This window comes from Sciurus carolinensis, chromosome 3, assembly GCF_902686445.1.
Source record: "Sciurus carolinensis chromosome 3, mSciCar1.2, whole genome shotgun sequence".
Lineage (NCBI taxonomy): Eukaryota > Metazoa > Chordata > Mammalia > Rodentia > Sciuridae > Sciurus > Sciurus carolinensis.
The window spans coordinates 44,886,640-44,914,447 of NC_062215.1; the positions used below are offsets into that span (position 1 = coordinate 44,886,640).

At 37.1% G+C, this 27,808-nt stretch overlaps 2 protein-coding genes across 3 annotated transcripts in view; both read left to right on the forward strand.

Moving 5' to 3' along the window:
- Positions 1-3,803, forward strand: part of Fbxw10b (F-box and WD repeat domain containing 10B) — a 50,697-nt gene extending 46,894 nt beyond the window's left edge. Inside the window, exon 13 of the mRNA XM_047545549.1 lies at positions 2,335-3,803. Coding sequence (XP_047401505.1) covers positions 2,335-3,158 — 824 coding nt within the window. The 3' untranslated portion in view covers positions 3,159-3,803. The remainder of the gene's footprint in view (positions 1-2,334) is intronic.
- A 1,685-nt stretch (positions 3,804-5,488) lies between these two features.
- Tvp23c (trans-golgi network vesicle protein 23 homolog C) lies at positions 5,489-24,239 on the forward strand. Of its 2 annotated transcripts, none has more exons than XM_047547108.1 (7): positions 5,489-5,630; positions 8,851-8,933; positions 10,259-10,403; positions 14,961-15,050; positions 16,211-16,342; positions 21,802-21,930; positions 23,120-24,239. In XM_047547108.1, the coding sequence occupies exons 1-7, from the start codon at positions 5,619-5,621 to the stop codon at positions 23,144-23,146; spliced, it is 618 nt and encodes a 205-aa protein (XP_047403064.1). In that variant the 5' UTR covers positions 5,489-5,618; the 3' UTR covers positions 23,147-24,239. The 2 variants fall into 2 exon arrangements, with proteins under 2 accessions (XP_047403064.1, XP_047403065.1); XM_047547109.1 differs by lacking the exon at positions 5,489-5,630 and adding an exon at positions 5,635-5,764.
- The last annotated feature ends 3,569 nt before the right edge of the window (positions 24,240-27,808 follow it).

A 27,808-nucleotide genomic window follows, 5' to 3' on the forward strand; every position in this document is an offset into this window, starting at 1 on the left:
ATAAGCAATACAGTGACATTTTGAATGAAAATCAGTTGAATTAAAAGCCCCCATTATTATTATTTGTATTATTATTACTATGCCCCCATTATTCAGACTTAATTGAATTATATAGTGACTACAGTTTCTTCCTCAATCTTATCTACATTAGTAGAGGTACCTCAAAGCCAAGGGAAGCCAAAATCATTCCAAAATGATGACAAGAAAGTTGATCCTGTTCACAGGAAAGTAAATGGCATGGATGAAGGGCAAGAGATTTTGAAAGCAAAATGTGAGATAGGAGATAAAATGAGTGGTGATACTTTATTCTGAATTAGTGGCAAGATCCACCCTCTCTTCTCTTTGTTTTTCAGCAAGTCAATACTTAATATTTCTGAGAATTCAGAATGGATATAATTGTTGCCTTCCCCTAACAGTGACTGATTTTCCTAATTGTTCCCTCATTAATGTGAGGCCAGAGTGAGAAACTTTCTGAGTTAGGAGTGTTCAGTCCCTGACTCGCAGCCTCCCTTTGTTCTGTTTGATATGGTCTCCTGGCTTGTTGCTCTGTTGTGTAAGAAGAGAGAAGAGGAGGTAGGGATAATTATAGAAAATTTCATGAGAGGGGGGAGATATTTTGGGGTGGATGCTATGTATGTGAGATAAAGAGATGAGGGAGAGAGAAATGGGGAATTTTAGGAAGTGTTGCTGGGCCTCATGACTGGACTATACCTGTTGTTTTTGAAGGACATTGGTAAAAATTTCAAATGCCTTTCAAATTTTTTTGACTAGTAAAATAGTGTTTGAAACAAACTCCTCGCAGAGACCAGTTTCAAGGTAAGATGGAAGCACCTTTCTTGAGGGTATCCTTGTATATACCTGTCTTTGTACCTGCAGAGGTCTACCTGTACTTTACCTAGGAGTGAAATTGCTGATCCAAAGGATAAGTGCATTTATAAACTATAAATATATTTCTGGTTGTTGTCCTTAAAAATGTGGTTCAATTTACACTCCCACTAACTAAACATGAGAGTTTTCCCCCACATCCATACCAACTCTGGGTGTTATTTATCACCTTGTACTTACTTATTTAAGCAAAAGTTGTATCTTCATTTCGTTAAGGTTAATCATTAACAAGCTAAATATCCACCAGTGGATAATGGCTAAACAGATAATTAAAAATCCATACTATGAATATTACAGGATAGATCAAAATTTTATGGTGAGGATTTAAATATGTATTGACTTTGAAAGAGATCAATGATGTATTGTTACGTGAAAAAACACAAGTCAAAGAACAATGAACTCATCATCATCCATTTTAAAAAGGAGAAAAATTCTGTTTCACATTTTAATAAAAATTGCTTAATTAACAAAGTAAAGATCAGGGAACAATCTTAAGTTTCATTCCATCCTAATCTGTCTACCTGAGGATAAAACCTGTTTGATCAAGGGAAACTATATGCATAATGCAAGGTTACATTTTTTTTGCTAGTATAGTTTGGGGTTTACTTTTTTCCTTGGTAGCTGCCAGATTAGACCAATGACTTCTACTTTTTCATGACTCAGTTATTGAGAATGAGAATGTTTCCAGTGTTTCTGTGAAGTATTATAGGGTATGAAAAGCCTACATGGGAGATACAATAGGTTTTCTTACCTGTGAAGACATCTTTGGTAATTTAATGATTGTAGACATCTTAGAGGTCTTGACAATAAAGTGATATGCTGGAAGCATTCTGTTCCTCTGGCTAGTGGCTGTTAAACCTACTGCTATTGTTTGAAACTTTTTGGGGACTCCTCTTTAGAAGCCTCTCTTTAGTCATGTTGTGATGTTTTGTATTAATCAGAGGTAACATATTCTTTGAAGGCAGGTCTGATTTTGGGAAAAATTCAAATCAACTAAAACCAAATTTGATTAATAAGGTAGAGATCAAAGTTTGCAATATAATTTTTGTTGAAAAACACAGTTTATAATTTATTATTATAAATTTATGTAACCTGTTTGGTGTGAATCATAAAAAAGAAACTTCCCCACAGGGAAATTTTGAAAATGTGTGGAATATTGGAATCACATATGTTGCCTTCAAAATGTGCACATCTAGAAGCTAATACACCCTTTACACAAGCATTGGCATATTCATTAAGAACTTGTTAAGTGATTTCTGGTGTTGTCATTTCTGATATTGTCATTTCTGATATCCTCAGGGACAAATGTCCATATGATGACATGCCTATTAGGCAATAAGACCTCGGTGTTGTAGTAATTAGAATGTTTTTCACTTTCATGCACAAATACTTAATTTTTTTCATGAAATGCTGTTTTGTTTTTATTTCTCACTTTTCCTTTTGTAAAAGATGATGTGGAAAAAGTACAAGTACAGGGAAAACTGGAAACTCGTGGAGAATTGATCAGTCACTTGAAGACAAAGTCCTGGAAAACCCCTATTTCACCTGATCGGTTTCTCCTGACTGTCAGTGCCCTACAACAAGCTCATAATTCAGGGGAATTTGCCTACTATCCCCACAGGCCCCAAACCAAAATCATAGATGCCTGGGGACCAGAAATTTCATATCCAAGGAAGGTCCTGAATTTCAAAGGAAAATCAATCCAACATGCAGTTGATCAGTTGAGAGTCAACAGTCGTCCCATAGGTGTGAAACGAACTAGTACTCCTTTTGAAATCCAGAAACTGCAGCCCAACTTGAAGAAGTCTTTGCATAGTCCCAGAGTCCAGTCCACCATACCCCAGCCCATGATTATCCGCTCTAGGTTTCCCGACAGATTAAAGGGTGAAGACCACATAACCAGTTCAATAGAAGGGGCAGTACACAGTATGGGCCCCCTGACCAGCATGCAGGTCATTAAGCCAAATCGTATGCTCGCTCCCCAACTGGGCATGGCCACCCTGTCTCTCAAGAGAGAAAAGCCTCGCTTTTACACAACCCTGGATCCCCTTCGCATGAACACTGAATTCATGCTGTTGACAGTGAAAGAGGAAAAAGAGTATGGAGAAGCCATGATGAAGGAGTATCAGGCCAGGGAGCCCACAAGAGCAGCTGATCCAGGAAAAGCCAGAAAAGCTGCATGGATCAGGAAGATCAAAGGTTTGCCTATTGATAATTTCATGAAGCAAGGGAAAACAGCAGCCCCTGAACTTGGACGAAATATGTTTATTTAAACCAGCCTTAGGAAGTTACAATGTCGTCAATAAACAGAAAACTAGATGGGTTTTGGTAGTTGGGTTTTTTTGTTTGTTTGTTTTAATTCCCTGGCAAGTAATGTGAAAACTCCTAATTAACTTCTTGTGAGCCAAAGGATTGATGTAACAGTAAGAAACAGGAGGAGGCTAGGAGACATTGGCATCTGCATTCCCACTGGAAACCATTTAGTAAGATTTAGGGAAGTCCAAAGTCATTGATGAGAGTGGGGTAAGGGAGGTGATCATTGGAAATTAGATATACTCATCACTACCATTTTCAAGTTATCATTATTTCCATTAAATGAAATGATGGAGAGACAGAGGAAACAGTCAGTCAGAGTAGGAAAATGGTGAGGGTCAATAAAAAGAGGATGGATGTCAGTACCACCTCTTGAGTTAAGTTATGCTTCACCATTTGATGTGCTCAAGCATGTCAAACAACAACATCAGTTTCCCAAAAGGGACAAAAGACTCCATTCTTACAAAAAACACAACTATGCAATTCAGCCTGAGCATGCACACATGACAAAAATCTCAAGGACAGTCAACTTCTCCTCAGGTGCCTTTAAAAGAAAGGATGTTAAGAGACCGTGGTGTCACTCTTGCCCTCCCATACTCTCTGCTATGAACTTTCTTATACTTCTGAACCTTAACCTCCTCTTTAATAAATTTCTGCTTGCTTATCTCAATGTTTGTAGTGTTCACTCTGTGGAACATGAACCCAATCGGATTTCTACCTGTAATAATGAGATTTTATCAGGATAATATATTGGAATTTGCTGGCATTTTTTTTCATGGAAGTTCAATGAAACTCGAGTTAAGAATATAAGAGAGAAACTTTCAATAGGTTCATCTATTGCATTTGACATTTGCATGCTTTTCCTTGTCAGAACTCTTTCAGAAGAGAATTAAGTACATTTGTCCTCTGTACAAAGGGAGTCATTAATATGAAGTGTGTTGAGGTTTCTACTTAAAACTTTGGAGGGTGGTATCAGGGACCAGGGAAGTGACTTAGAGGAGTGCAGCCCACAAGGGTTGGGGATAATGTCCCAGTGGAGACCTCAAACCCTGTACAAATAGGTCAGTTCCTACTTAGTGGCTCAGCATGGCCAGCTCCTTCGCTTCTTCAAAAGTCAGAAATTCAGATTTTTCTGTCAAGTACCCTAAATTTTTTAAAAGGATGGCAATAAATTCAATTAGTATGCATAACAAAAGTAAAAATGACAAGACAACTTCACAAAACCCCAATTGAGTGGATCACCCAAAACATGTCCAAGGAGGGCTAGATACACAGGTCATGTATCCACCTTTAAGTACAAGTATGAAATTGCTTCGTCAAGCTTTCTCTGTGAAATGTGTGTGTATGCTGGTGGGTGTCTTCACATTCAGATATTAGGTTTGAAACAGCACTGCAAATAGCTGTGTAAAATTCTGTGGTTTTAATGAAAATAATTCCATCATGTAAATCTGAGAATACACATTAACCTTACAAACTTTCCAAAAGCAGTCTGACTTACGGTGGACAAAAGAATGCCATCAATCCAGTTTCAAAGTTGACTTTAAAAGTCCCTGAACTCAGATCCAGGCAAGATCATGCCATTAATGGTTGGACTTAAAACAGTAATAAAACTCTCTCATTTACTAAATACCCTGTAAGGATGCCATTATTACGCCCACTTTAAGACTGAGGAAAAAAGTACAGAGAAGTTGATTACATAATTGGCAATAGAGGGCAGGAGGCTGAAATCCAGGCGCCTGAACGCCAGGTCGCAAGGTGTCAGTCAACCTCTACTCCTTACTATTTCCTGGCATATCAGGTTATTTCCCTCCCATTATAATACCCACCATTGCTTCCACTAGCGTCCTCTTCCCTTGTTTTTATTAACGTTTTATTCCTTTCCACAGGCACATCTACTTTTTCAGTTACTTCTAAAATTTAAAGCGCAAAAGTAGTACTGTACAGAAAAACATGTCACTGTAAAATATCCAAACGAAGTTAAATTATGGAATAAAGCCCGGCCCTTTGCACTCAAGGAATCAGCTTTCGTGGGAATGACTACAGTTTGCACCTCATAGGCAGCGAAACACGTTTCCCCGTAAGAAACCACGAAACTTTTCCTTAGCGCCAACTGTGGTATCGGGATCCTTTTCTAGCGGGTTTTTGCTCCTACTTGATCAAAACCTACTCGCGCCAGGTCTACGCTTCTCACACCGCCCGGGATCGTCCCGCCCCGGAATAGACCTTTGCACCCCTCCTCCCGGCCTTGCTCCTCCCGCGAGACTCTTCGAAGCGGAAGTGTATACGGGAAGCGGAGCCGGGCTTGGGCTGAACATTGGCCCCTACTGGACTGCCGGGACGAAGCCGCGTAAGTTGCAGACCGGACCGGACGGCTGCAGCGCTGACGTGGTTCCCGGAAGTGGGGTTGGCGCAGGGTCGCCATGTTGTCTCAGGTGAGGGACTGCAGGCGCCGAAAGAGGGTGGCCGCGGCTGGGGTTCCTTCTTGCAGGGTTCGTGGAGTGAGCCGGACACACAGGGGCGGTTGTATTCGTGTCCCCTCCGGCTGTCCGGCTAGAGGAAGAGTTAGGTGGGCGGCGGGAATGGAGGGCCGAGGGCAGTTGTTGGGGAGGTTTTCTGGGTGCTCCGAGGCCCTCGGGGAGAAGTGACCCACGAGGCTCTGAGCACGGGAAGCTTGGGGCGTGTGGAGAGAAGCCCAGCGCTGGGCGGCTCTGGTGCTGGGCTGTGGAAATGCTCTGTGTGGTGGGGTGTGGGTGGTCTTTCCTCGGCCCGTTGTGCACGCGAGGAGGTGAAAGGGGAGCGTCTGCCGGGCATCTCTTCAACTCCTTTGTGGCCTGCCTTGTAGGGGTGCGCTGCGTTGTTTTAGGAATAGGCGACACTGTCAGATCCTTGCGATCAGGTTGCTGTTACCAAACTAACACTGACGGTGATTATCGCGTTTGTGGCTTTAAAAGATTAAATTACAGTCCAGAGGATTTCGACTGGAGATTAATAAGTGTAATTTAATAATCTCCCCCTTCAAAAAAAAGTAGTCTTTATGGTGCACTTTTACTTAGGTTACATTTAAGTGTTTTTTTTTTTTTTTTTTCTCCTTTCGTTTCACAATTTACCGAGGAATTACTATGACTTAGACACTCGTTCTGGGTTCCAACGATAGGTTTCTTTTCTTGCATTGTCAAGTTCCGGGTGGGTGGTTCAAGAAAATGGGGCGTAAAGAGGGTGGGGAGGGAAGACATGGTAAGTAACATAACCTAAGTTACTTTCCGATCATAATGGCAAAGTCAGGGTGAGAAATAGGAAGTATCTGAGGGTAGGACAACTAGGATTTATGGTCAGAAAAGACTACTATGGGTTGGGTGACTTGAGAAAATCCAGTGATGATTTAAATTCAGCTCTGTAAATGTGCATGCAGACTGAATGAGGCTGAAGAAACAGACAAAACCATGTCAGCTGTTTCTACTTCATAAGTTTGTGACCCTGAACCTCAAGTTAGTTTTTCATGCTGCCAGAGTGTCATCTCGACATTTCTGTGCCCACAACCCCCTTCTTTGGCAACTTGTGTACTAAACCTTTTCTCAGTCTTTCAACATTTCTTCCCTTCTCTCAGCTGGTAATCTTGCTTCTTGTTTCACTGAGAAATGGAAGTCATTTGAAAGGAATTTTCATACCACCTGCTTACCTATTTGCGTCTTTGCCCACAATTGCCCGTGTATTCTTTTATAATTGAACTGTCTGTGCTTCATTCCTTGGTCATCCCCTCCTGCCCACTGCAAAGCATTGTACCAGCAATTCTTTGTCTTGCATTGCACCCCCCTACCCTTGCCCCCAGTTTGATTAACTTGTTCACCTTTGTGTGTAAACATGCTTAAATTTCTCCTGTCTTCAAAAATAAAAACTGAACCCCACATAGCCTCTCCACTGTCATCCATTCTGTTAGTTCTAGTCAGCTTTTCTATCGCTTCCCCTTCTGTTCTGAAACTGGTCTTACTGAGGTTCAAAATACAGTAGTCATTTTTTGGTTTTTATTTACTTGTAAGGAGCATTTGACAAAATTCAATTCTTCTAGAAACACTTCCTGGGCCTCCAAATTACTACCTTCTCTTGGGTTACCTACCACTCTTTTTAGTACTCCTTAGTCCCCACTGTTTATTACTTCTCACATTTCTTACTCTAAATATTGGAGTGTCCAGAGTCTATATTTGCCATCTTTGTCCTTTTAACTATTCAGACAAAAACTTTGGAATCTTCCTTGATATCTTTCTTCTTAACTTCACAGTTGAATCCACCAGGTAATCCTCTCAGTTCTTCCTTGATAGGTATTTGGAATCTGCCCACTTTTCACCATCTCCACTGTGTTTACCCTGGACCAGCCACTTGTTCTTGCCTCCATTATTGGAGTAGGCGCCTAACCAGTTTCCTAGTTTTATGCTTTTGTTTCTTCCCCTACCCTCTTTACTCTCCAGATTCTTAATACAGCAGCCAGAATGTGAGTCTGCATGTGTCAGTCGATTGCTCAGAATACTAAGGGTTACCCCTTTCAAAAAAAAAAAAAAAAAAAATTATAGTTTATACTAGTATCTTAATGTGCTCAAAATCAGATTTTCAAACCCCCAAATCTGTTATACCCATGGTTTTCTCTTACTGTAGTAATTGTAACGCCAAGAATGCAGAATTAATAACTGCAAGATGGGGGGTTGGGGTGGGAAAGGGAAGAGCTTTCTGAGTAGAAAAAATGAAAACATGCAAGAAAGGTGGGAGAGACCATATAGTAAATGTATTACTGCAGTGTCTAGTGAGAGAGTGTCAGAAGATTAGTAGGTAGTGACATGGTATGATTTCCTTGGTGGATGGTTGCTCTGGGGATTATGTGGAGAAGCGACTGGAATAGTGAGACTAGGAATAAATGCAGGGAGGCTGGTGAGTGGTACTAGGAAGGCACAATGAGCAAGGTTGTGGTTGAAGCTTAACAGGAGTAGAAATGGGTAGAATCAGTCCTTAGAATCCTAAACCTGTGAAGAAAGGAGTGTTGTGGGAAGGTAGAAGACAGAAGTGGGAATCAGGGTTTTTAAAATCTTTTTTGAGCAGTGAGTGGCACTCAAAGAAGTTTTTATTCTGTTTAGAAAGACCCAATAAAAATGTTTGAAGACCACAAGAAAGTATAAATAGAGGGGAAAATGTTTGAAAGCTTCTGAGCAAGCATGAAAAGAAGGGATTACAAGTACAAATACTGGGTTTAGCCAGCTATTGTCAGATAATAGCATTGCGAAGAGGAGTCATGGAAGTAAGGATGTAGTCAGATGGTTTTGTGAAGGAGCCTAAAACATTTGAGTTTATTCCCTGTAGCTTTAACTTTCTGTGATATTTGTGAGAGAACTAAGAGTAAATGTAAGTTTGTAGGAGCATCATTTGCACTCCATTGTTTTCTCAGAGGGCCCTGCAACCAGGTGCTGAGATGGAGACAGTTGATTTCTTGAATGCCAGGGGTATTCGTCAGATATTTGGGTAGGGCAGGTGTCTCTCTCCTACGTTATGATTTTCTGATAGTATGCCCATGTAATTTTATCTCCCATTTTGACAAGTGTTCAGCCTTGTATGTAATAGGCATGTAAATATTGAATTTCGTTTTGCTTCATGGATATTTAATGTTCCTCCTAGGACAGCAATGATGACACTGAAGATGTTTCATTGTTTGATGCAGAAGAAGAGACAACTAATAGACCAAGAAAATCAAAAATCCGGTATGGAGATAAGTTAGATGAGTTGTGTTGGTGTCCAGTGCTGTTGTCCATATGCCAGTTGATGGGATTCAAAGCAGTGGTTGCAATGTGTTTATGAATTTTATGTTGCTAGTTTGATTTAGTCTGAGACAAAGGTAACTTCAGATTATCTTGGGAATAATTGGCATATGGAATGTTAATACTGCGTTTTCAAATTAGCAAGTCCAATTTTTTGAATACTAGTGTTTTTTTAAATTGGTGCATTGTGATATGTATATATGTATATATTAGAATCCACTATGTGAATATATATATTTATAATATAAATTGACCATTCTCATTCCCTGGTGAACATTCATCAGTTTTAAATTCTGTACTGTTTTTTGAAGAATGCACCATTTAAAAACATAATTTCTACACAAATTACACTTTGATTTTTATGCAAATTTCAGAATTATATAAGAAACACACATATTTATATTCTTTTTTTCGGAGGGGTACCAGGGATTGAACTTGGGCACTCAACCACACATCCACAGCCCTATTTTGTATTTTATTTAGAGACAGGGTCTCATTGAATTTCTTAGTCCCTCAGTTGCTGAGGCTGGCTTTGAACTCATGATCCTCTTGCCTCAGCCCCCATGAGCCACTGGGATTACAGGTGTGCACCACTGCACCAAGCAGTTCTACCCAGTCTTGAAAACATTATGCTAAGTGAAAGATACCAGTCAAAAAAGACCAAATGTTGTATGCTTTTATTTATATGACATGTCTAGAATATGGAAATCTGTAGAGACAAAAAGTAGTTTGTTTATTGTTTAGGATTGAGATGGTTAGCAGTAAATGAGTGATTGCCAGAGATTGTTTTTTTGTAGTAATGAAAAATTATAAAACTGTGGTGATGGTTACACACCTCTGTGAATATACTAATATCCATTAAAAATTGTATACTTTAAATAGGTGAGTTGTATATGAATCATATCCCAATAAGAACTGGTAAAAAATGAAAACACTATACCTGACAGTGACTTAATTCCTGAAGTGATTTTAGAGGAATTCTTTTGGCATGATTCGATAATCTAGGCTAGGTAAAGCTTCTTTTTATGTGTTCTATAAAAATTCATGTTCATTTAAGTATTAGTCATGTTTACATAGTACATTTTTTGTGACATTGGGCCTAGTCAAATAGTGTGACTAAAGAGAGGTATGTGGTTTGCTGCTTTTTCAAGTTATCTCTTATTTTGACAGAACTCTTTATGACTTTGCCATGGCTAAACCATTTGTCACCTAAACCTGTAAGTTCTTATAGTAAATTGTAATTGTCTTTCTTATGTTTTGGTTTTCAGACATCCAGTGGCATCATTTTTCCATTTGTTCTTCCGAGTCAGTGCCATTATAGTCTATCTTCTCTGTGAATTGCTCAGTAGCAGCTTTATTGCCTGTATGGTGACAATTATCTTGTTGTTGTCATGTGACTTTTGGGCAGTAAAGGTAAGTTTTGTTTTTATTTTAAAATCATACTTAATATGAGTTCGAATACTGCATAAGCAGTAAACAACATGAGATTAGGCATTTTGGAATGATGTTATCTTTTTATTACTTCAGACCTTTTCTGTTATAGTGCTGGATATATCTGATCACATGTAGGTGATTATACTACTGAGTTGTCTGCTATGTGACAGCCTTCATCAACTATGGAGTTAAGTAAACAAATGGTTACTAGCAACCATTGACCCTACATATTGTTTCTAATTCATACCACTGATTTTGATTCAGGGTAATTTGCAGATGTGCTATGTATAATTTCTCTATAAAACTTCAGTATAATTGGTATACAAATACTTAAAAAAAGTGCCTGCTTTTTGCAGAGGTTCCTGGGGGTACCCTAGCACAGTTATTTTCCAACCAAAAAAAAGTGCCTGCTTTTTGCAGAGGTTCCTGGGGGTACCCTAGCGCAGTTATTTTCCAACCAGAGGCAAGTTTGGCTCTCCATGGGATATTTGTCAATGTCTGAAACATTTTGGTTTGTTGCAGCTGGGGAAGGGGAGTGTAATATTTGCATATAGTGAATGGAGGCCATGTATGCTGCTGAATGTCTTCAGATGCATGGGACAGTCCCCCAGCTTGTGCAACAACAAATAGTTATCTGTTCACCATGTCAGTCATGCCAAAGTTGAGAAACCCTGCTGTAGGGGACAGAAAGGAGTATAGGAAGTAGTCTCAAATCAAAGGCAATGATGAGTAGAGAGATGGATGGATGGTGGATAACACAGACAGATGATTATGTAATAAATTAAAATATTAAGTACGATGAAGTGATAGATACTTGGATTTTCACTATAAAATTTAACTTCTGTGTATGAAAATTTTCATAGTAAAATTATGGAAGGGGAATTAGGTTAATTATGGAGGTGAAAAAGTTTAATTTTGAAATTTCAGAGATGTATATACCGATTCAGAAACCAGTAAGATGCTATAAATCTGTCTGTATCCACCAGCTCTTGTCAATTTTTAGATTTTTAAATTTCTTAACAGATATTAGAAGTGTTTGACTCAATAGTGACCAGTTCCATAGGCCACATAATGATAAGGAAGATTTCAAAGGTCTGTTTTCTTTAGGTGCTTTTCTTTTATGCATTCCTCTTTGACATTTTTTTCCTTTTTGAATTTTTCATTGCTTTATGTTTATGTTTATTGTATCCAGGTCACAGATTTGCTTTGATGAATGTTTCTTTTATTGTTCATACCATTTTATTGTTCATACCATTTCTGTTCAGCCATATGGAACATGGCATTTGGTCAGTTCTTTTATAGTTTCCAGGCTGTTACATAGGTTAGCATTCCTTATCCAAAATGCTTAGGACCAGAAGTGTTTCAGATTTCAGAATTTTTAAAATATATTTTTACCTATCAACCATTCCTAATCTGAAATAATTACTATAAGTCTCAGTGTGTTGTCAGAAGAGAGAGGATAATTTTAAAAAAGGAGTCTTTATCCAAACCCGTATATGGTATTGATGAAAACCCAGGACAGGTAGAAAAGGGATAATAGTTTCAAAAATATTTTTAAATGTTGTAGCTTATAAGAAATTTTTGTCTTATTATTCTGACAAAGAGTATAAGAAAGATTTTAAAAATTTAATGCCAACTATTAATAAAATTTAAAACAAGCTGTAACTTCTGTAATGCTAGAGAAGATAGGAAAAACTAAAACAGTTCATATAAGAAAAAAGAGCAAAGTAGGTGTTAAGGAAGTATAAATGTCACAAAGCCCATGTACAAGGTGATTTATAATAGTACATGTAATATGATTAAATTGCTTTTGTAAACATAAGAATTCTAAGATTGGGTCAAAAATTAAAATCTAACTAGAATAGTGACATTAGAGAACTAACATAGTGACATTAGAGAAAATAAAAGACGGCAAAAACAACTTTGAACCAATTCATATAAAAAGAAATGTTGGCATCATATAAATGAAATAGATATGGGGTTAAGAAAGCACTAAATCACCATAGCTAAGATATGGAACCAACCTAGGTGCCCTTCAATAAATGAATGGATAAAGAAAATGTGGTATACATACACAATAGAATATTACTCAGCAATAAAAAAGAATGAGTTTATGACATTTGCCAAAAAACGAATGGATCTGGAGACTATTATGCTAAGTGAAGTAAGTCAATCCCAAATAAACAAAAGTTGAATGTTCTCTGATATGTAGATGCTAACACACAGCAAGGGGGAAAGGGAAGAATATAAGTTCAGTAGATTAGACAACGGGGGGATGAAGGAAAGGGAAGGGGGACAGGAATAGGAAAGGCAGTGGAATGAATATGACTTAACTTTCCTGTGTACATGTATAAATGCAGCACAGTGAATCTCCTCCTCATGTTCAACTACAAAACTGGGGTCCTAATTAGAATACAGTGTACTCCATGTTTGTATAAATATGTCAAAATATACTCTAGTGTTACGTCAATTTAATTGCAATTTTTGGAATTTTGTATATTCAAAGATAATAACTTTTTGTTAGTGCTGGTGGAACATTTCCAAAAGTTGGTTAAATATCACTATGAAGAAGTTCCAGATAAATTGTCCGAAGCATCTGCATTTTCTGGTCCAATGAAACAAAGCTGGGGAGGGGGAAAAGGTTACTGAAACTGAAGTTTCTTTTAAAAAGTCAACTTGCTGTATATCTTGGTTTAAATATGGAACTATTTCCATATTTACAGATTATTTACATCTTATGATCATCTATAAATAGATTCTTAAAATGTATTGAAAACTGAATTTAGAGGAAAGCCAGTAGATTAAAGGCTTATATTATTAGAGAAGGAAGAATGTAAATAATCGACTTTTTGGGTCCAGAAGTTTCAAAAACAAAAACAAACCTGAGAGAAATTTGCAACTATAAGAAGTAAAGAATTAGAAAATGCAACATGAAAGAATATGGGGTACCTTCCAACTGCATAGCTATCCAGTTAGTCGTCAAGTTTTAATTCATATATTTTACTTTTCCTCTTAGGACTTCTGTCCCTATTACTCTCTCTTGGATGCTTATTTTGTTCTCACAGTATTTTAATGTAGGAATTACTGATTTTTTTTGTGCCATAGACCCCTTTCATGGTCTCATGAAGCTATGAATAATGTTTTTAAATTCATAAGGTTACAAAAGAAGTCATTTACCTTGAAATATAGTTAGCCCTCTGTATCCATGGGATGTACATGTATTCAACTAACTGTGGATCAGAAGTATTCAGAAAAAAGTAATTGCATCTGTAATGAACACAGACTTTTCTTGTCTTTATTCCATAAAAAGTACAGCATAACAGCTATTTACATAGCATTTACCTTATATTGGCTAATTTAAAGTATATGGGAATATGTGAATAGGTTATGCATAAATACTATGCTAAGGGACTTGAGCATCTGCAGAAATTTCTGATTTAGAAATGTGTACCTTATGACCACATTAATAGTAAGATCTAGTGGCAGGTCTTGTCACTTTGAAGGCAGTGATTAGCATAAACAGTACTTTGAGACGTCTGCAACAAGTGTGGTACAAAATGAAAAGTAACTGTTTTTTATTGTAACAAAGGTATGGGTTTTGTTAATTCTACCTGCATTCATGGTTTTTTGTCTATACTCATAAAGTTTAGGCAGAGGTTGATGAAAATAAAAAAAATTATTTTTTTCCATCCAAGTTCATAGAAACCCTGAATCTTATTGGCAGACACCACCAATTAAACATCCCCTTCACGAAACATTACTGCTTATTCTTTAAGTTTTGTTCCAATTGTTGATTTCTTTGGAAATTATTGTCTGGTACCCAGATTAAATTAAATTTCCCTGTTATACTCAAAGTATTCCGAATTCACTCACAGTTCATAATCACAGTTGGTATTGGTACATTTATATGTTGGTTGACCTTTTTCACAATACTTGAAGCTCCATGAGAACAGGGGAGGTGCCTGTTGGTCACTGTTTTGTTATAGTACTTTCTAGGTACTCAGTTAATATATGTTGAATAAATAAGCATTAGGAAAACTATCAAAGGAACTGTTTCTTTAATAAGCAGGAAGAGAACTTGGTACATTTGAGGGACTGAATGAAGGCCAGTGCTTATAACCATTTTTAGGGATGTTTACTTTTAAAATATATATATAGCTATAGTTAGGATATGGAAAAAGGTAGGTTACATTAGCCAAAGAGTAGGGAAAACATAAGAGATGGAGAAAAGACAAATGTTTTTGAGGGGAATGAGAAGGTATTATTTATGGACAGATTTCTGCTTACCCTGTAATCTTTACTCCTGTTGGTTATGCCATTTTCATTGCCATTTTATTTTTTTATTTTTAATCAGGTCTGATATGTAGCTATTATATGTAGCTTTGTGAACTGGCTGTTATGGAGGTAATATGAATATATATGGAGCTTGTTTGGAGGTTAATGAAGATGTGTTTGTAAAATGTTACATTAAGCTATGATTTTATAATGCTATAAATAATAATTTCAAACTGGGTGTGTTTATATTAATTTTCCTAGAATGTCACAGGTAGACTGATGGTTGGCCTTCGATGGTGGAATCATATTGATGAGGATGGAAAGAGTCATTGGGTGTTTGAATCCAGAAAGGTAAATTACCTTTTGTTGTTGTTGTTATTGTTAATATTGTTATTGTCATCTGATAAATTCTGTGTAGATTTGAATATATAAGGATTAAATATTCAAGAATAAAAGTACTACTCCACATCACTTGCCATGTCAGTGCTAAACTAGATGACCTTCTAAAACATACACATTTTTCTGTCTAGCTCAGACTGGAAATAAGGTGTGTATAGGACAGAATCCCCTGAGAGAACTTTGGTCAGATTTCATACAGCATGCCAAACTGCCTATCAAGGGTTGCTGATAAAAGATTTCTTTCTGATGGCCCCCAGATTGGTTGCCCTGATGGCTACCTTTATCCTTTTATGTATAGCAGATAGCTGTTCCCATGGGCAAAGACACTTGTGGGCAGAAAAAAGGATTGTAGGTGGATGAAAAATCTCAGGTGATGTATCTGTTTTTTAAGCCGTGCCCTCAGGAGCCCTGGGGGACCTTGTGTGTTTTGGATTAATTTATTATTCTGCAGTGAACATTCTTTTGCCCTGTGGAAATAAGTTTGGGAGGCAGAGGACAAAATTCTTGGAGATGTACTAATTAAATTGCTTACCTTCTACTTGGAAGGTCCTTGACAAGTGATACTTATTAGAGTGGCATTGTTCTCAGTGAGACCATATTCCTTAATATTATAAAATCTACCTTGAAAGGAAAAATACTGCCCTCTAAATTCCTGACTTTTGCTGAGACAGTTTGGTCTTTATTCATAATTCCTTGTTTCCATTTTTTTCTCTGGACCTTAACTTCTTAAATCTCTAGGATGACTAAACTTGATTTCCTTGACCTTTGTCTAAAAATGTATCATTCAAATCTTCCTTAGGAATAAACAGTACAAGTGCAAGAAGAATTGAGTAGAAATCTACAAGAGATAGTTCTTTAATATTTTGAGTCGTGATAAACTTTCTATTTTGCCTGAATATGCAAAATTTATGACATAGAACAAAGCATACTAGAATCATTTCCTAAAATAAAAGTAGTGGTAGAGCCATTAACTGGTTTCTTGATTCTAACTTGGGACTTGGGCTGATTATATTAATCTTTGAGTTAAGAGGGTTTTAAAAAAAAAAAATGTTAGAGATAAATCTGAGATGAGTGATTGAATTTACTTTTTTTTTTTAAATTTTTTTTTGTAGGCATCTCCTCAGGAGAATAAAACTGTTTCAGAGGCTGAATCAAGAATCTTTTGGTTAGGACTGATTGCCTGTCCAGTGCTGTGGGTGATATTTGCCTTTAGTGCTCTCTTCTCCTTCAGAGTAAAGTGGTTGGTAAGTGTCTGTAGAACTTTTGTGTAATCTACTGTGCCCTTAACCTTAGAGACCTATCTTGAATAAGCAGCTTCATCTTGTATTCCCCAGGTTCTATTTCCTGACTGCTTTTTTCTTAAGAATTGGAGAGCAGGTCCTCTGACCCCATTTCACAGATTTTCTAGGATATTAGTGCCTATAATAGAGTTTTTTTTTTTTCCTCCCCTGAAAATGTTGATTGGCAGCCTGTTCTGGTTACCTGTTGCTGCATAATAGATCACCCAAAAACTTTGTGATGTAGAACAACAGTCATTTTATCTCATAGTTCTATGGGTGAGGACCTCAGGAAGGACTCTTGGAGATAAGCTTGGGGTCTCAGTTGCAGTTATACAGTGGTGGAGTAGCTGGAGTATATAAGATGCCTCTTCTTCATGAGGGTTTGTGTCTCTCCGCACGTCCCTCCATGTGACATAGTTTGGGTTTCTTCACAGAATGGTGGCCTCAAGGCAGTTGGATTGCTTATGGTGGGGGTCAGAATTCCACTTGGTGTGGTTCAGCTGAATTGCTCTTTTCAGCCTATTTTAAAATATCACAGCATCATCTTTGTCACCCACTCATATTCAAGGGAATGTAAATTAGGGTCTACCTCTTAATGGGAGGCTAAGAAAGTTCTAGAGTTGTAGAACAAGAAATATTGTTGCTACCATCTTTGGAAGATATAATCTGACACTTAACTCAGATTGTGAGTCTTGTTCTTGTAACAGTTGAGTTTGTTTCACTTAACATTTATTGATGTCAGATACATTTTGGCCTGAGTTATGGTTTTCCTACAATTTTTAGTATTTTCTCTCCTTGTTTTGCCATGTAAGTTCTTTTTTCTTTGTGCACATACGTTCATACTTTCCTTCAGAAACTTTGGATTCTTTATTGTTTATTTTCTGTTATTCTAGGAGTCATCTTTACTACTTAATATAGTTATAACTCTTACATGAATTAGGGAATTTATTCAATATTTGTGAATTTTGAATATTTTCAAATTTCCTGATATGAAAGATAAGAAAGTTAATACTCATGATTTTATTTCTGAATTTTTGTTCATTACAGTTACACTTTAGTTCTTCAAGTGGTTAGTTTTATAACATGAAGTAGTATTCAAAAATCTGTTTATTGACTAATAAACCATTCAGAAAGGGACCAGAATAAACACTCTTACTGTTCTTTCCTGTGTTTCTTCCTTTATTGTTTGTGCCATTTTTGTGTTATCAAGGTTTAGAACAGTTGCTCTTTAGAAATAATATTTCTTATTGATTGTTCAGTCTGATGTATTTTTTTTAAATACATTGATTCGATGCCTACCTCTAGTTATTTAATTTTAGCTTCTCCTTTTACTGCTTAGTTAGCTGTGGTGCATTGTTGGGTGATATTTTTGAAAAGAATATTTTTCCTTGATTTAAGAATGTGAGCTTATTGGAATATTCTTGAAGATGACTTAGCTGGGTTTTTCCATATCTTCATGAATGTTTTAGAGAAATCGGAGGTCATTATGTTATTATCGCTCTGTTACTATAATAAAATATCTGAGAACAACTTGAAGAAAGATTTATTTTTGTTCTCCATTTAGTTCATGGAGAGAGCAAGTGAGAGACAGACAGACAAATAAATGGACAGATGGACCAGATATAGTTCACATGGGCACATCTCCAAGGACCCACTCCCTTCAGTTAGGTCCCAGCTCCCACTCTTTTTTACCACCTCCCAGTAATCCAGTCAGCTATGAATCTGTCAGTAGATCAATCCACTGGTGATGTCAGAGCCATCATGTTCCAATCACTCCCCCAAATCACCTAACCTTGTTTCATTGGGGACCAAGCCTATAATAGCCTTTGGGGGGCATTCCAGATCCACACTTTAGCACTAGGCTTACCTACTCTCTGTGTGAGTAAGTGAATCATTTTTCTCCCTGAAGAATTTTTTTGAAGTTTTTAAATATCATAACCAGGTTATGTCTCTCTCATTCTATATTAAGTTTTCTGTAACCCGTGTTTCCTTCTAATTTTCAGACTCTAGTTTTGCTTTGAATCAGGAAAATTGACTTTGGTTAAATTTTTAAATTCACTTATATTTAGTTTTTTTCACTTGTCTAATTTTGAGATGCCAGTTGTTTCTATCCTGGATCATTTTATATCTGTCCTTTGATTGTTTTAATCATTCATCTTTTTCTCTTCTGTTTATTCAAGCAGCAAACATTTTTAAGAGTTCACCATATATCAGAGCTGTTTTGGGCATTGGATTCTGTTAGGGGCCAGATAAGCAAAATGATGCTCTGATAGATATATTTCAGTGGAGGGTAAACAGACAATAAAAAACATAGTAGGGGATGTTAGACAGTGATACCAGGAATTGAGTGCAGTGCATCAGACATAACAGCAGCTACATTAGATTAGGGGTTGAAAGGAGTATCTATTTCCTTAGTTCTGCCCACTCCTTTTTTATCTCCTATTGTTTTAGCTTCATACTATTTGAATTCTTATGTGTAGGTTCTTCTATAGGATGAAGTATCCCAGGAATGCTCTTATTTTGATGACCTACACTTTCAGAATAGATTTTTCATTGGTCTTTTGCATAGTGTGTTCTTATTTTAATCGTCTTTTTTTGCTGTAGTTTTGCAGAGATGCCTTTCCCTTTCCCCATATCCATTTTGTTGATGCTTATAGTGACAGCTCTGTCCAGATCTTCCCTTTCTGCTGCTTTAGTGTGAGTCATTTTCCCTCGACCTCCTTCCCATGTTGTCTGAAACTGTTGCTGCTGCTTTGAGCTAGAGTTTGAATGCTGTTGGTGGCCTGAAGATATAGTCCTGAGGAGGATTGCCCACACAGCCTCTGGCTATCTTGCTTGGGTTTTGCCTTCTCTTATGGAATGGAGCTCTTGTGGACCCTACTTTGGTTTTACATTCCTGCTTTAGATCATTTGTGAGATTCTGCAGCGTTAGCTACCATCCAGGAGAATCAGCCCAGTCCTCTAGCAGTGCTTCTACTTCTCTAAAGCAACAGGAAATGAAAAATGGTTTGGTCCTATGGTTAGACCATAGCATAGGATAGAGGGGCCTTTGCCCAGGCTCTTTGTCAGACTTTTCCTACTTTCTGGTTATTCTTAAGATGGTCAGTGATTGTTGGTCCTCCTGTGCTTTCTCTTCCGCTTCATTCAAGGAAATACCAGGTATTTCCTCCTTGTTTGGCAGGAGTGTCTGCACTCATGGCTATTTTTGCATTGTTTCTCAGGACATTTAAGTCCTCTGGCCTTCTGCTTCTGTCTCTGTGGTTGGGGGTGGTAATTATTAGTGTAATTTCCCTTAGAGTTTCTGTGCAAAGCTGTATCAAACTTCCTCTTTTTTTGATCACCAGTTCTTTTTAGTGTTTGTTGGGGCTGGTACTGACTTATGTGCTTTTTTCTTTTTCTTTTTCTTTCTTCTTTTTTTTTTTTTTTAACTGTACTGTCTGTATCTTATGGGGAGGAAAATGTTCATATCTGACTTCATTACAGCATTTTAAACCAGGTGTCTACATTTTATAACTTTTTAAAATTTGTTGTCTCTGCATAAAAAATTGGTGCCTCAGCAGGACCATGTTCAGTCTAAATTCAGGTGCACCTTGCATGTTGGTATGTGTATGCCTGGGAGTGTTTCAATTGAGGAACTTGGGAAGTTAAAGTAAATTTATTTAAATTTTTAAAAAGCTGTATGTTTATTTGGATTAGTAGCAATGTTTTTTTTTTTATTGTAAACAAATGGGATACATGTTGTTTCTCTGTACATGGCGTAAAGGCATACCATTTGTGTAATCATAAATTTACATAGGGTAATGCTGTTTGATTCATTCTGTTATTTTTCCCCTTCCCCCCCACCCCTCCCACCCATCTTTTCCCTCTATACAGTCCTTCCTTCCTCCATTCTTGCCCCCCTCCCTAACCCTAACTCTAACCCTAACACTAACCCCTCCCACCCCCCATTATGTGTCATCATCCACTTATTAGCGATATCATTCGTCCTTTGTTTTTTTGAGATTGGCTTATCTCACTTAGCATGATATTCTCCAATTTCATCCATTAGTAGCAACATTTTTTGATACTAACTTATTTATTTCCATAAAACGTAAGGTTAGAACAGACAGTACCAGTTCTACCTTTTTTACTAGGGATTTTAACTAGTTTCTTAAACATTTAAGTCCTCTGACTTAGGGTGGGCAGTAAAGTGCTTGCCTTGCACGTGCAAGGCCCTGGGTTTGATTCCCAGTACTGCCAAAAAGCAAATGCTCTCACTTGCTTAAAACAACTCTGCTGCTTGTTAAGGGTTAAAGAGAAGAAGCCTGAAGCTAGGCAGAGTGGGCCATGCCTATAATCCCAGTTACTTGGAGGGTGGCAGAGGCAGCAAGATTGTAGGTTTGAATCTAGCCTGGACAACTGGACAACTTAATGAGACCCTGTTTCAAAAAAGGAAGGAAAAAAAAAAGTCTGGATTGGAAAAAGTGATTTCATTCAGCTTCTTTGCCTTTCACAGAAGTGAACATTTCCTGAATAATACTTTTAATAGTAAAAGGGTTGATGGGTTGTTTATTGTAGAAGGGGGTTGGCAAACTATGGCTTGCAGGCAACATCCAACCCAACTGTTTTTTGTGAATTTTTGTTGGAACACAGCTTTGCCCATTTGTTTATGTGTTTACTGTGGCTTTTGGGGCCAAAATAGTAGAATTGAGTAGAGGCAACAGAGACTAAAATATTTATTATCTGGCTCTTTAGAGAGAAACTTCTAGAATCCTTAACTTTGAGGCTTCCTCCCATCCTAATTAACTTTTCTCCCTTAATATTTAAAGAGTGGGTATGAATTTCTTATTCTCAATTCTCAGTGATCTTAGTCACTGTAGGATTCCTGTTGTGGTCACAAGGAATAAGTAGCTGCAGAAATATACTTCTTCCTGCTCATCTCTCTCTGCTCTGAAGGCAAAACCCTGTTGATTGTTGCCTTGGGACACCTAGTCAACTTGCCCAGGAGCCAGTCATATATTTTAGCATAGAGTGGAGATTCTATCTCTGCCTGCTCTCAGATTATTGAACTTGTCTACCTCTTGACTCTTCGTTTTTGATTCTTAAAGGAAGAATTACCATTTTAGTCTTTTCTGAGTTTCACTTTTTCTTAAATATTTTTTTAGGATAGAGAGAGAGAGAGAGAGAAAAGAAGAAGGTACCCCTGCACTGTGTTCCCCAGGTCTGGCATGGTGCCTGCATATATAGCAGTCCTGTTCAGCAAATGTGGGTGAAAAACCCAGTGGCTTATACAGAATGAATATCAGACATCTTCTGGTAGTCCTTGTCACAAACCCTGCCTCCTTTTTCCTTTTCTGTCTCACCATAAGTCTGCCTTGTCTCATTTATGACTTAGAGAAAGGTCAATTTTAGGCCAGTAACCATTGTTTTTCCTGTGGTCCCAGGCTGTTGTTATCATGGGTGTGGTGTTACAGGGTGCCAACCTGTATGGTTACATCAGGTGCAAAGTGGGCAGCCGGAAGAATTTAACCAGCATGGCTACCTCGTATCTTGGAAAGCAGTTTTTAAAACAAGTAAGTGTTTTCTGAATATGACCGATGACTAATGAAATTATTTTTTAACTCTTGTAGAGTTTAATTTTTATGAAATGCTTCTGAGGTTTTTAAAAGGTATATTGTTACTGAAATATGAGAGGAGGAGGATGTTCCTCCGATAACATAAAGATTTTACTGCAGTTCCCACGTTTTCATTGTAGTATGTCATATAGGTAAACGGTTACTGATTAAATCTCTTGGGAAAATTGACTAGGTCTTTCTATAATGAACAGCTCACATTTGTTTAGTGTAGCAGGTTGGGTAAGTATTGTATATAGGATAGTGGTTTTCAAATTCCAGCAGGCATCAGAATCATCTAGAGGGCAGGAGATTGCTGGGCTCCACCCTAATGGAGGTGGATGGTCTTATAATTAGCATTTCTTGTTCTTCTTTCTTTTTTTTTTTTCTCCCGTGGTGCTGGGGATTGAACCAGGGCCTGGTGCATGTGAGGCAAGCACTCTGCCAACTGAGCTATAGCCCTAGCCCATTATATAATTATCATTTCTACAGGTTTCTAGTTCAGGGATTAATGCTTTAGATAAATAAAGCCTGAGGTTATTTTACTTAAGAATATAAAGCTAATAGGTAGTACAGAGCTAGGTCTTGAACCCAACCCTCTACACTAGAAATTCATTGTTTTTTCTATTCTACTCTACAGTTGCTCTTAAGATAAAAGGTAGAGAAAGTGAATGTTCTATTTAGGGTCATGGTTCTCAGTCTGAAGGATTTTTGCTTGGCCTCAAGTAAAGGTATTTACTGCGGTCCATCTTAGGGTAATTTTCATGTGTGTGCTTTCTCAGTTTTTTCCCCTTGGAATTTTCAGTGTGTCTGAAGGTCAGGGGATCTTGAATATAGGTGAAATTGAATCTGTAACTTGGCCTAACATGAGTAGGGTTAGAGTCTTACATGGTACCTGGTGGCATTCTGTTCTGTGGGACAAGGTGGACATCTGAGTGGATGATGGTATTTGCGGGGTTCAATTCCCCCATACTGTGAAAAAGTAATTCTAGTAAATCCATTTTTTTGACATGATGGGCTAGTGAATACAATGTAATAGAGTAGCAGGTTCTGTTTACAAATGTGCAGTATTTTCCTAGGTTTAGTGCTTTAAGTCCATGGTATATGAAGTGAAATTACTGAATATTAAGGAGTGTTTTCTATTTTTCAGAACACCGGAGATGAGCAGACTTCTTGAATAAAGAGAAAGCTTATGTATCCTGTGATATTGGGAAATGGCTGAAGAGATTCTTGATTATGAACTGTTTATAGCTCAGTCCAGTTGCAAAGAGAATCATTGGTTCTTTTGTTTGTTTTGTTTTTGTTTGTTTTCACTGAGAAAGTTACTATGAAAACTTTTTCTAAAAAAATTTTATTTTCTTTTTCTAGTAGTTGAGACTGGGAAGTATGGTATCACTAGAAACATTGTCAGAATTTATTTTATGGTGTACATATGTATGCATAGTAATGTATCAGTATATCCCAAATTAATGTGTTCATTTACATAATGTTAGAGATGTTTGTAATTTGATCCATAGAACAGGATATTCTTAGTCTATCTCAGAGGTATGTGTGTTTACATACTATTTCTGTAGGTTATCTTCAGAAGTAAGTTGATTCCATGGTTAAGAGTAAGCACTTAGCTTGTGTATGAGTTAGAAAAGTTAGAAAATATTGTTAATTTTTAATATATACTTCATGTTGAAATTGCTTACCTTAGACATGCACAAGTGAAAACCAAATTCAGGCTGGTAGTGTTAACTAGTTTCTAAAATTTTCTTTTATTTTTATACTTACTGAAGGCCTCAATAATAAATGGAATCTTTATGTTTAAAGGATACCCAGGGATTGCTGCTGTTCTATTTATTTCATGGAAAGGATAGCCAGATTTTATTTTGGAAATTCCTGGAAATTCTTCAGTGGTCTTTGGATTAATAAAATCTTTTATTACTAAATAAATATTATTCTTATGTCATAGTAAGAATAATCATTTAAATACTTGGCATAGTAAATGCCTAAAAGACATTTTATTTTATGAATCTATTTTTTTCTTGCTATAATGGGGATATTGTAAATCTTACATTTGTATTAATAATATTTCTCAAGGCAATATATGTAACTGTAAACTAAACCAATCTACAAATTATCGTAGGCATCTGAAAATTCTGTAGTATGTACTGGAAACTTTGTTGGAGTCTTTTAATCAGCAGATTATGTTGTGAGTGTGTTTGTACATTGTTAAAATATTTTTAAAGATGTTTTGTTTTAGTTAAATAAATGTCTTTGTTGGAGTAATAGCTTGGAAGGTGCACTACTTTATATTTGTATAAAACTCTATTGTTTACAAATTACTTGATGTGTGTAATCTCATTTAATCCTCACAACAAACATGTGATACTTTAGATGATGAAACCATCTTACCAGTTATTGAGCAACTTGCCCAAGGAAGCACAGATTGCAGGAATACCTTTAGAATGTAAAACAGGATATATTGCTATTTTTAGAGTAAATATCTGTCTTTTCCTTTCTTCAGACGCAGGCAGTCATCTGGGGCCTCAGCTAGGCTGTTAATTGGAAGTCCTGCATTGTGATCCCTGGGTAGTTTCTCTATGGGTTCATGTGGGTTTCTGCACAACCTGGCTCTGGGTTCTAACAGCCTCCCAAGAGAGCAGGAGAAATATGTGGTGTTTTTTATGATTAGTCTCAGAATTCCATCTTCTCAGCTATTCTCTGATGGACAAAGCCGTCACTGTGGTCTCTCCAGGTTCAAAAGAAAAGTACATACAACAACCACTTCAGAGGAGTGTTTATGGTATAATAAGAGTATGTGGGGATAGGAGATACTGCTTGCAGCCATCTTTGGAAATAAAATCTGCTTCACTTTAATAGTTTCATCACAATTGAAAAAATTACTCGGAAGAAATGGGATTGAGTTTTTTTTTTTTTTTTAATCATTGCTGGATCAACCTTGCATATAGGTGAATTGATTCGATGGTTCAGAGTGATAGTATCATCTTCTCTAGCCTGTAGTATCTGTTCTTTGACTTGCCTCTGAATAAATAGGTAAGGGTGTGTGTACATTGACTCTATGGTATTGTAGGTGCTTTGGTCCTTAACCTGTATATTCAGAGCTTCTCAAAGTTCTTTTATATGTTATCTCATTTGATCTCCCCATAACCTCCAGAGGTAGGAAAGACTATATGTATTATGTGACTTCAGGCTCAGAGATGCATAACTAAGGTTTAGAGAAGTAAAATAATCTTTGGAAGGTTGCATGTAGTAGAGATAGTAAATAGCAAGTATTCCATTTGTTTTACATTTTTTTTTTTTTTTGATGCTTAATTAGTTGAGGCCATGTGGTTTTCTATGGTCAATGAAATATGAGTGAAAATGTTTTGGGGTGAAGAAGATGAAGCTCTGATGTGAGATTCTTATAATCCCCTTTTGTGGCACCCATTAGTGTTTAAGGTGGTGGAGCCTCAGTCGTTGGAGGAGTTCATGACTTGGAGAACAGTCCTTTTATACAGTAGTTGAACAAACTAGGAAAACCTTGTATTTCTTTTATTGAGAAACCCTTGGTGTGTTGTCATTTGGCTTCCTGGGTTATTTGTTCATATCACATCGTAGCATACCATGACATAACTGCCTATTATGACTAATATAGTTGAACAACTGATGAATGAATTCAAAACTTCTATTTTAAAGTTCTCAGTAATCTTTGTTTTTCCATGATTTTTCCTGTTGCAAAGCACTAATTCTGGTGGGACCACATAGACTGAATGGGTAAAGTTGGCCAGGTAAAAACCTAAGAGTCAATATCCCATCCAAATGGACCAGAAACTTCTGATCTCCAGCCATTTGTTGCCTTTTGAAGGTGTGGTCCTGTGTTGTGGGGTCTTCCAGTTCTTCAAGAGAAATGGGAAATCTGCATGTTTATATGAAATCTGGTGTTATATGCTTCTAAATGAAATTTAAAAGGGGGGAAAACTACATGTGAAGCCAAACTAAATATATTTGTAGGTCAAATTAGCTGTATCACCAGCTTTTGCCATAGTACAATGATTTTCATACTTTTCAAACTAGTGGAACTTTACCTCTCCCATAATTGAATCTTACATTAAAGCCTAGTATCAAAGCACAAGCGTTTCTAGTGAAAGCAGGATTAGAGATTACAAAATCACCTGCTCAGCCCTCACTGATTTCCAAGGAGCCTCTGAGCCTATTGGAAAATCACTGGTGGGACATTGAAACCAGATTTTATTCCTGGCTTTGAAAAATACATTCTAAGATTATATGTAATGCATATTTTATCTAAAAATAAAGTCTCATTAATGATATCTTTAACTTGTGAGAAGTAGGAAGTACTCCTTAAAACCTTTAAATTGTCATTCTTAGTAAGAAAGGAAGCAGAGTAGCATTTCCTAAGTCTTAATTTATTGCCAGGAAAGAATGTATATAAATCTTGAATCTATGAATCTATATAAATTTTCCCCTGCTATGATTAATAAGTAAAATAGCAAAACATGGTGAAGAGCTCAAGTAGTAAGTTTTACAGAGAAAAGTCTGATCCACTCAGTTCTGCTTCCCTGAAACAAATACCTTCAACTGCTTCTATTTTTAATTTTGAGGTAGTTACCTCCTTATCACTAAATACTTGTTAATGTTTTGTAAAATTATTGACTTTGTACTATGAAAAGTGAAGGTATAATTTGAATCCCTCCCCTTCATTTAATTTGAAGACTTTAATTTTATTGATTGTAGTAGTAAATGTTTTCCATAAACCTTTTATTCACTCCATTGGCTGTTGCACCTGTTGATTTCTTCTAGCTAGTTTGCTCTACTAGGACTTGGTTCAACTGCAAATAACAGAAAATCCTACAAATAACAGTGGCTTAAACAAAAAAGGATTTGTGTTTTTCCCACAAAGGAAGTCTGAAAGTAGGCAATTGCTGGTCGAATTCAGCCGGTGTTAGGCAGCTACTTAACAATTCTGTCAAGTACCCTGATGCTCCACCATCCTTAGCTGGCTATTGTCCCCATGCTTGTCTCATGGTCACAGGATCACTGTCACAGCTGAAGATGACACATCTGTTTTTAAGGAAGAAAAAAAAAGATGGGTGTTTGCATCTGAGAACAAAGCTTTCTCAGAAATCACAGTAAGCTTTGCTTTCTACTTTCGTCTCCTTGACCAAAATGGTGTCACCCAGGTGCAAGGCAGTCTGGGAAAACAGGTATTTAGGTAGGCAGATTGCCACTGTGAATAAAAGTGAGATTTTTTAGGAAAAAGGGGAAGGGCAACAGTGTCTTCCACATCTTACTTGGAACTATGTATAGAGAACATCAGATGCCAAGGTGGCTGATGCTCCTAGCATCACTACAGTAGGTGACCTATCTGTACAGCTTTTTTTTTTTTAAACTTTTGATATAAAGCCATTAAAATACAACTTGGTAAAATAGTTCTGTGAGGGTGCTGGCTTATGTACTCTTAATTATGTATCCCTTTCTTGACCTGATTCAGGGTAGATTTAGACTATCCAGAGCAGTGGCTCTCTTGGGGTTGGTACCCTCCCCAGAGGGTATTTCTTAAACTTTGGGTTGCTTAACACCATGATTGGTGGGAGCTGCCGATACTTTTGTAGATGTTAACCATATCACGAGGTACATTTTTAAAAATTTACCTTTTAATTTTTTACAGACTGCATTTTGATTCTTTGTACACAAATGGAGTATACATCATTTTGTTTCTATGGTTCTGCATGATGTAGATTCATACCATTTGTGTAATCATACATGTACATAGGATAATGATGTCTGTCTCATTCCACCATTTTTCATATCCCCCTCCATTTCCTCCTACATA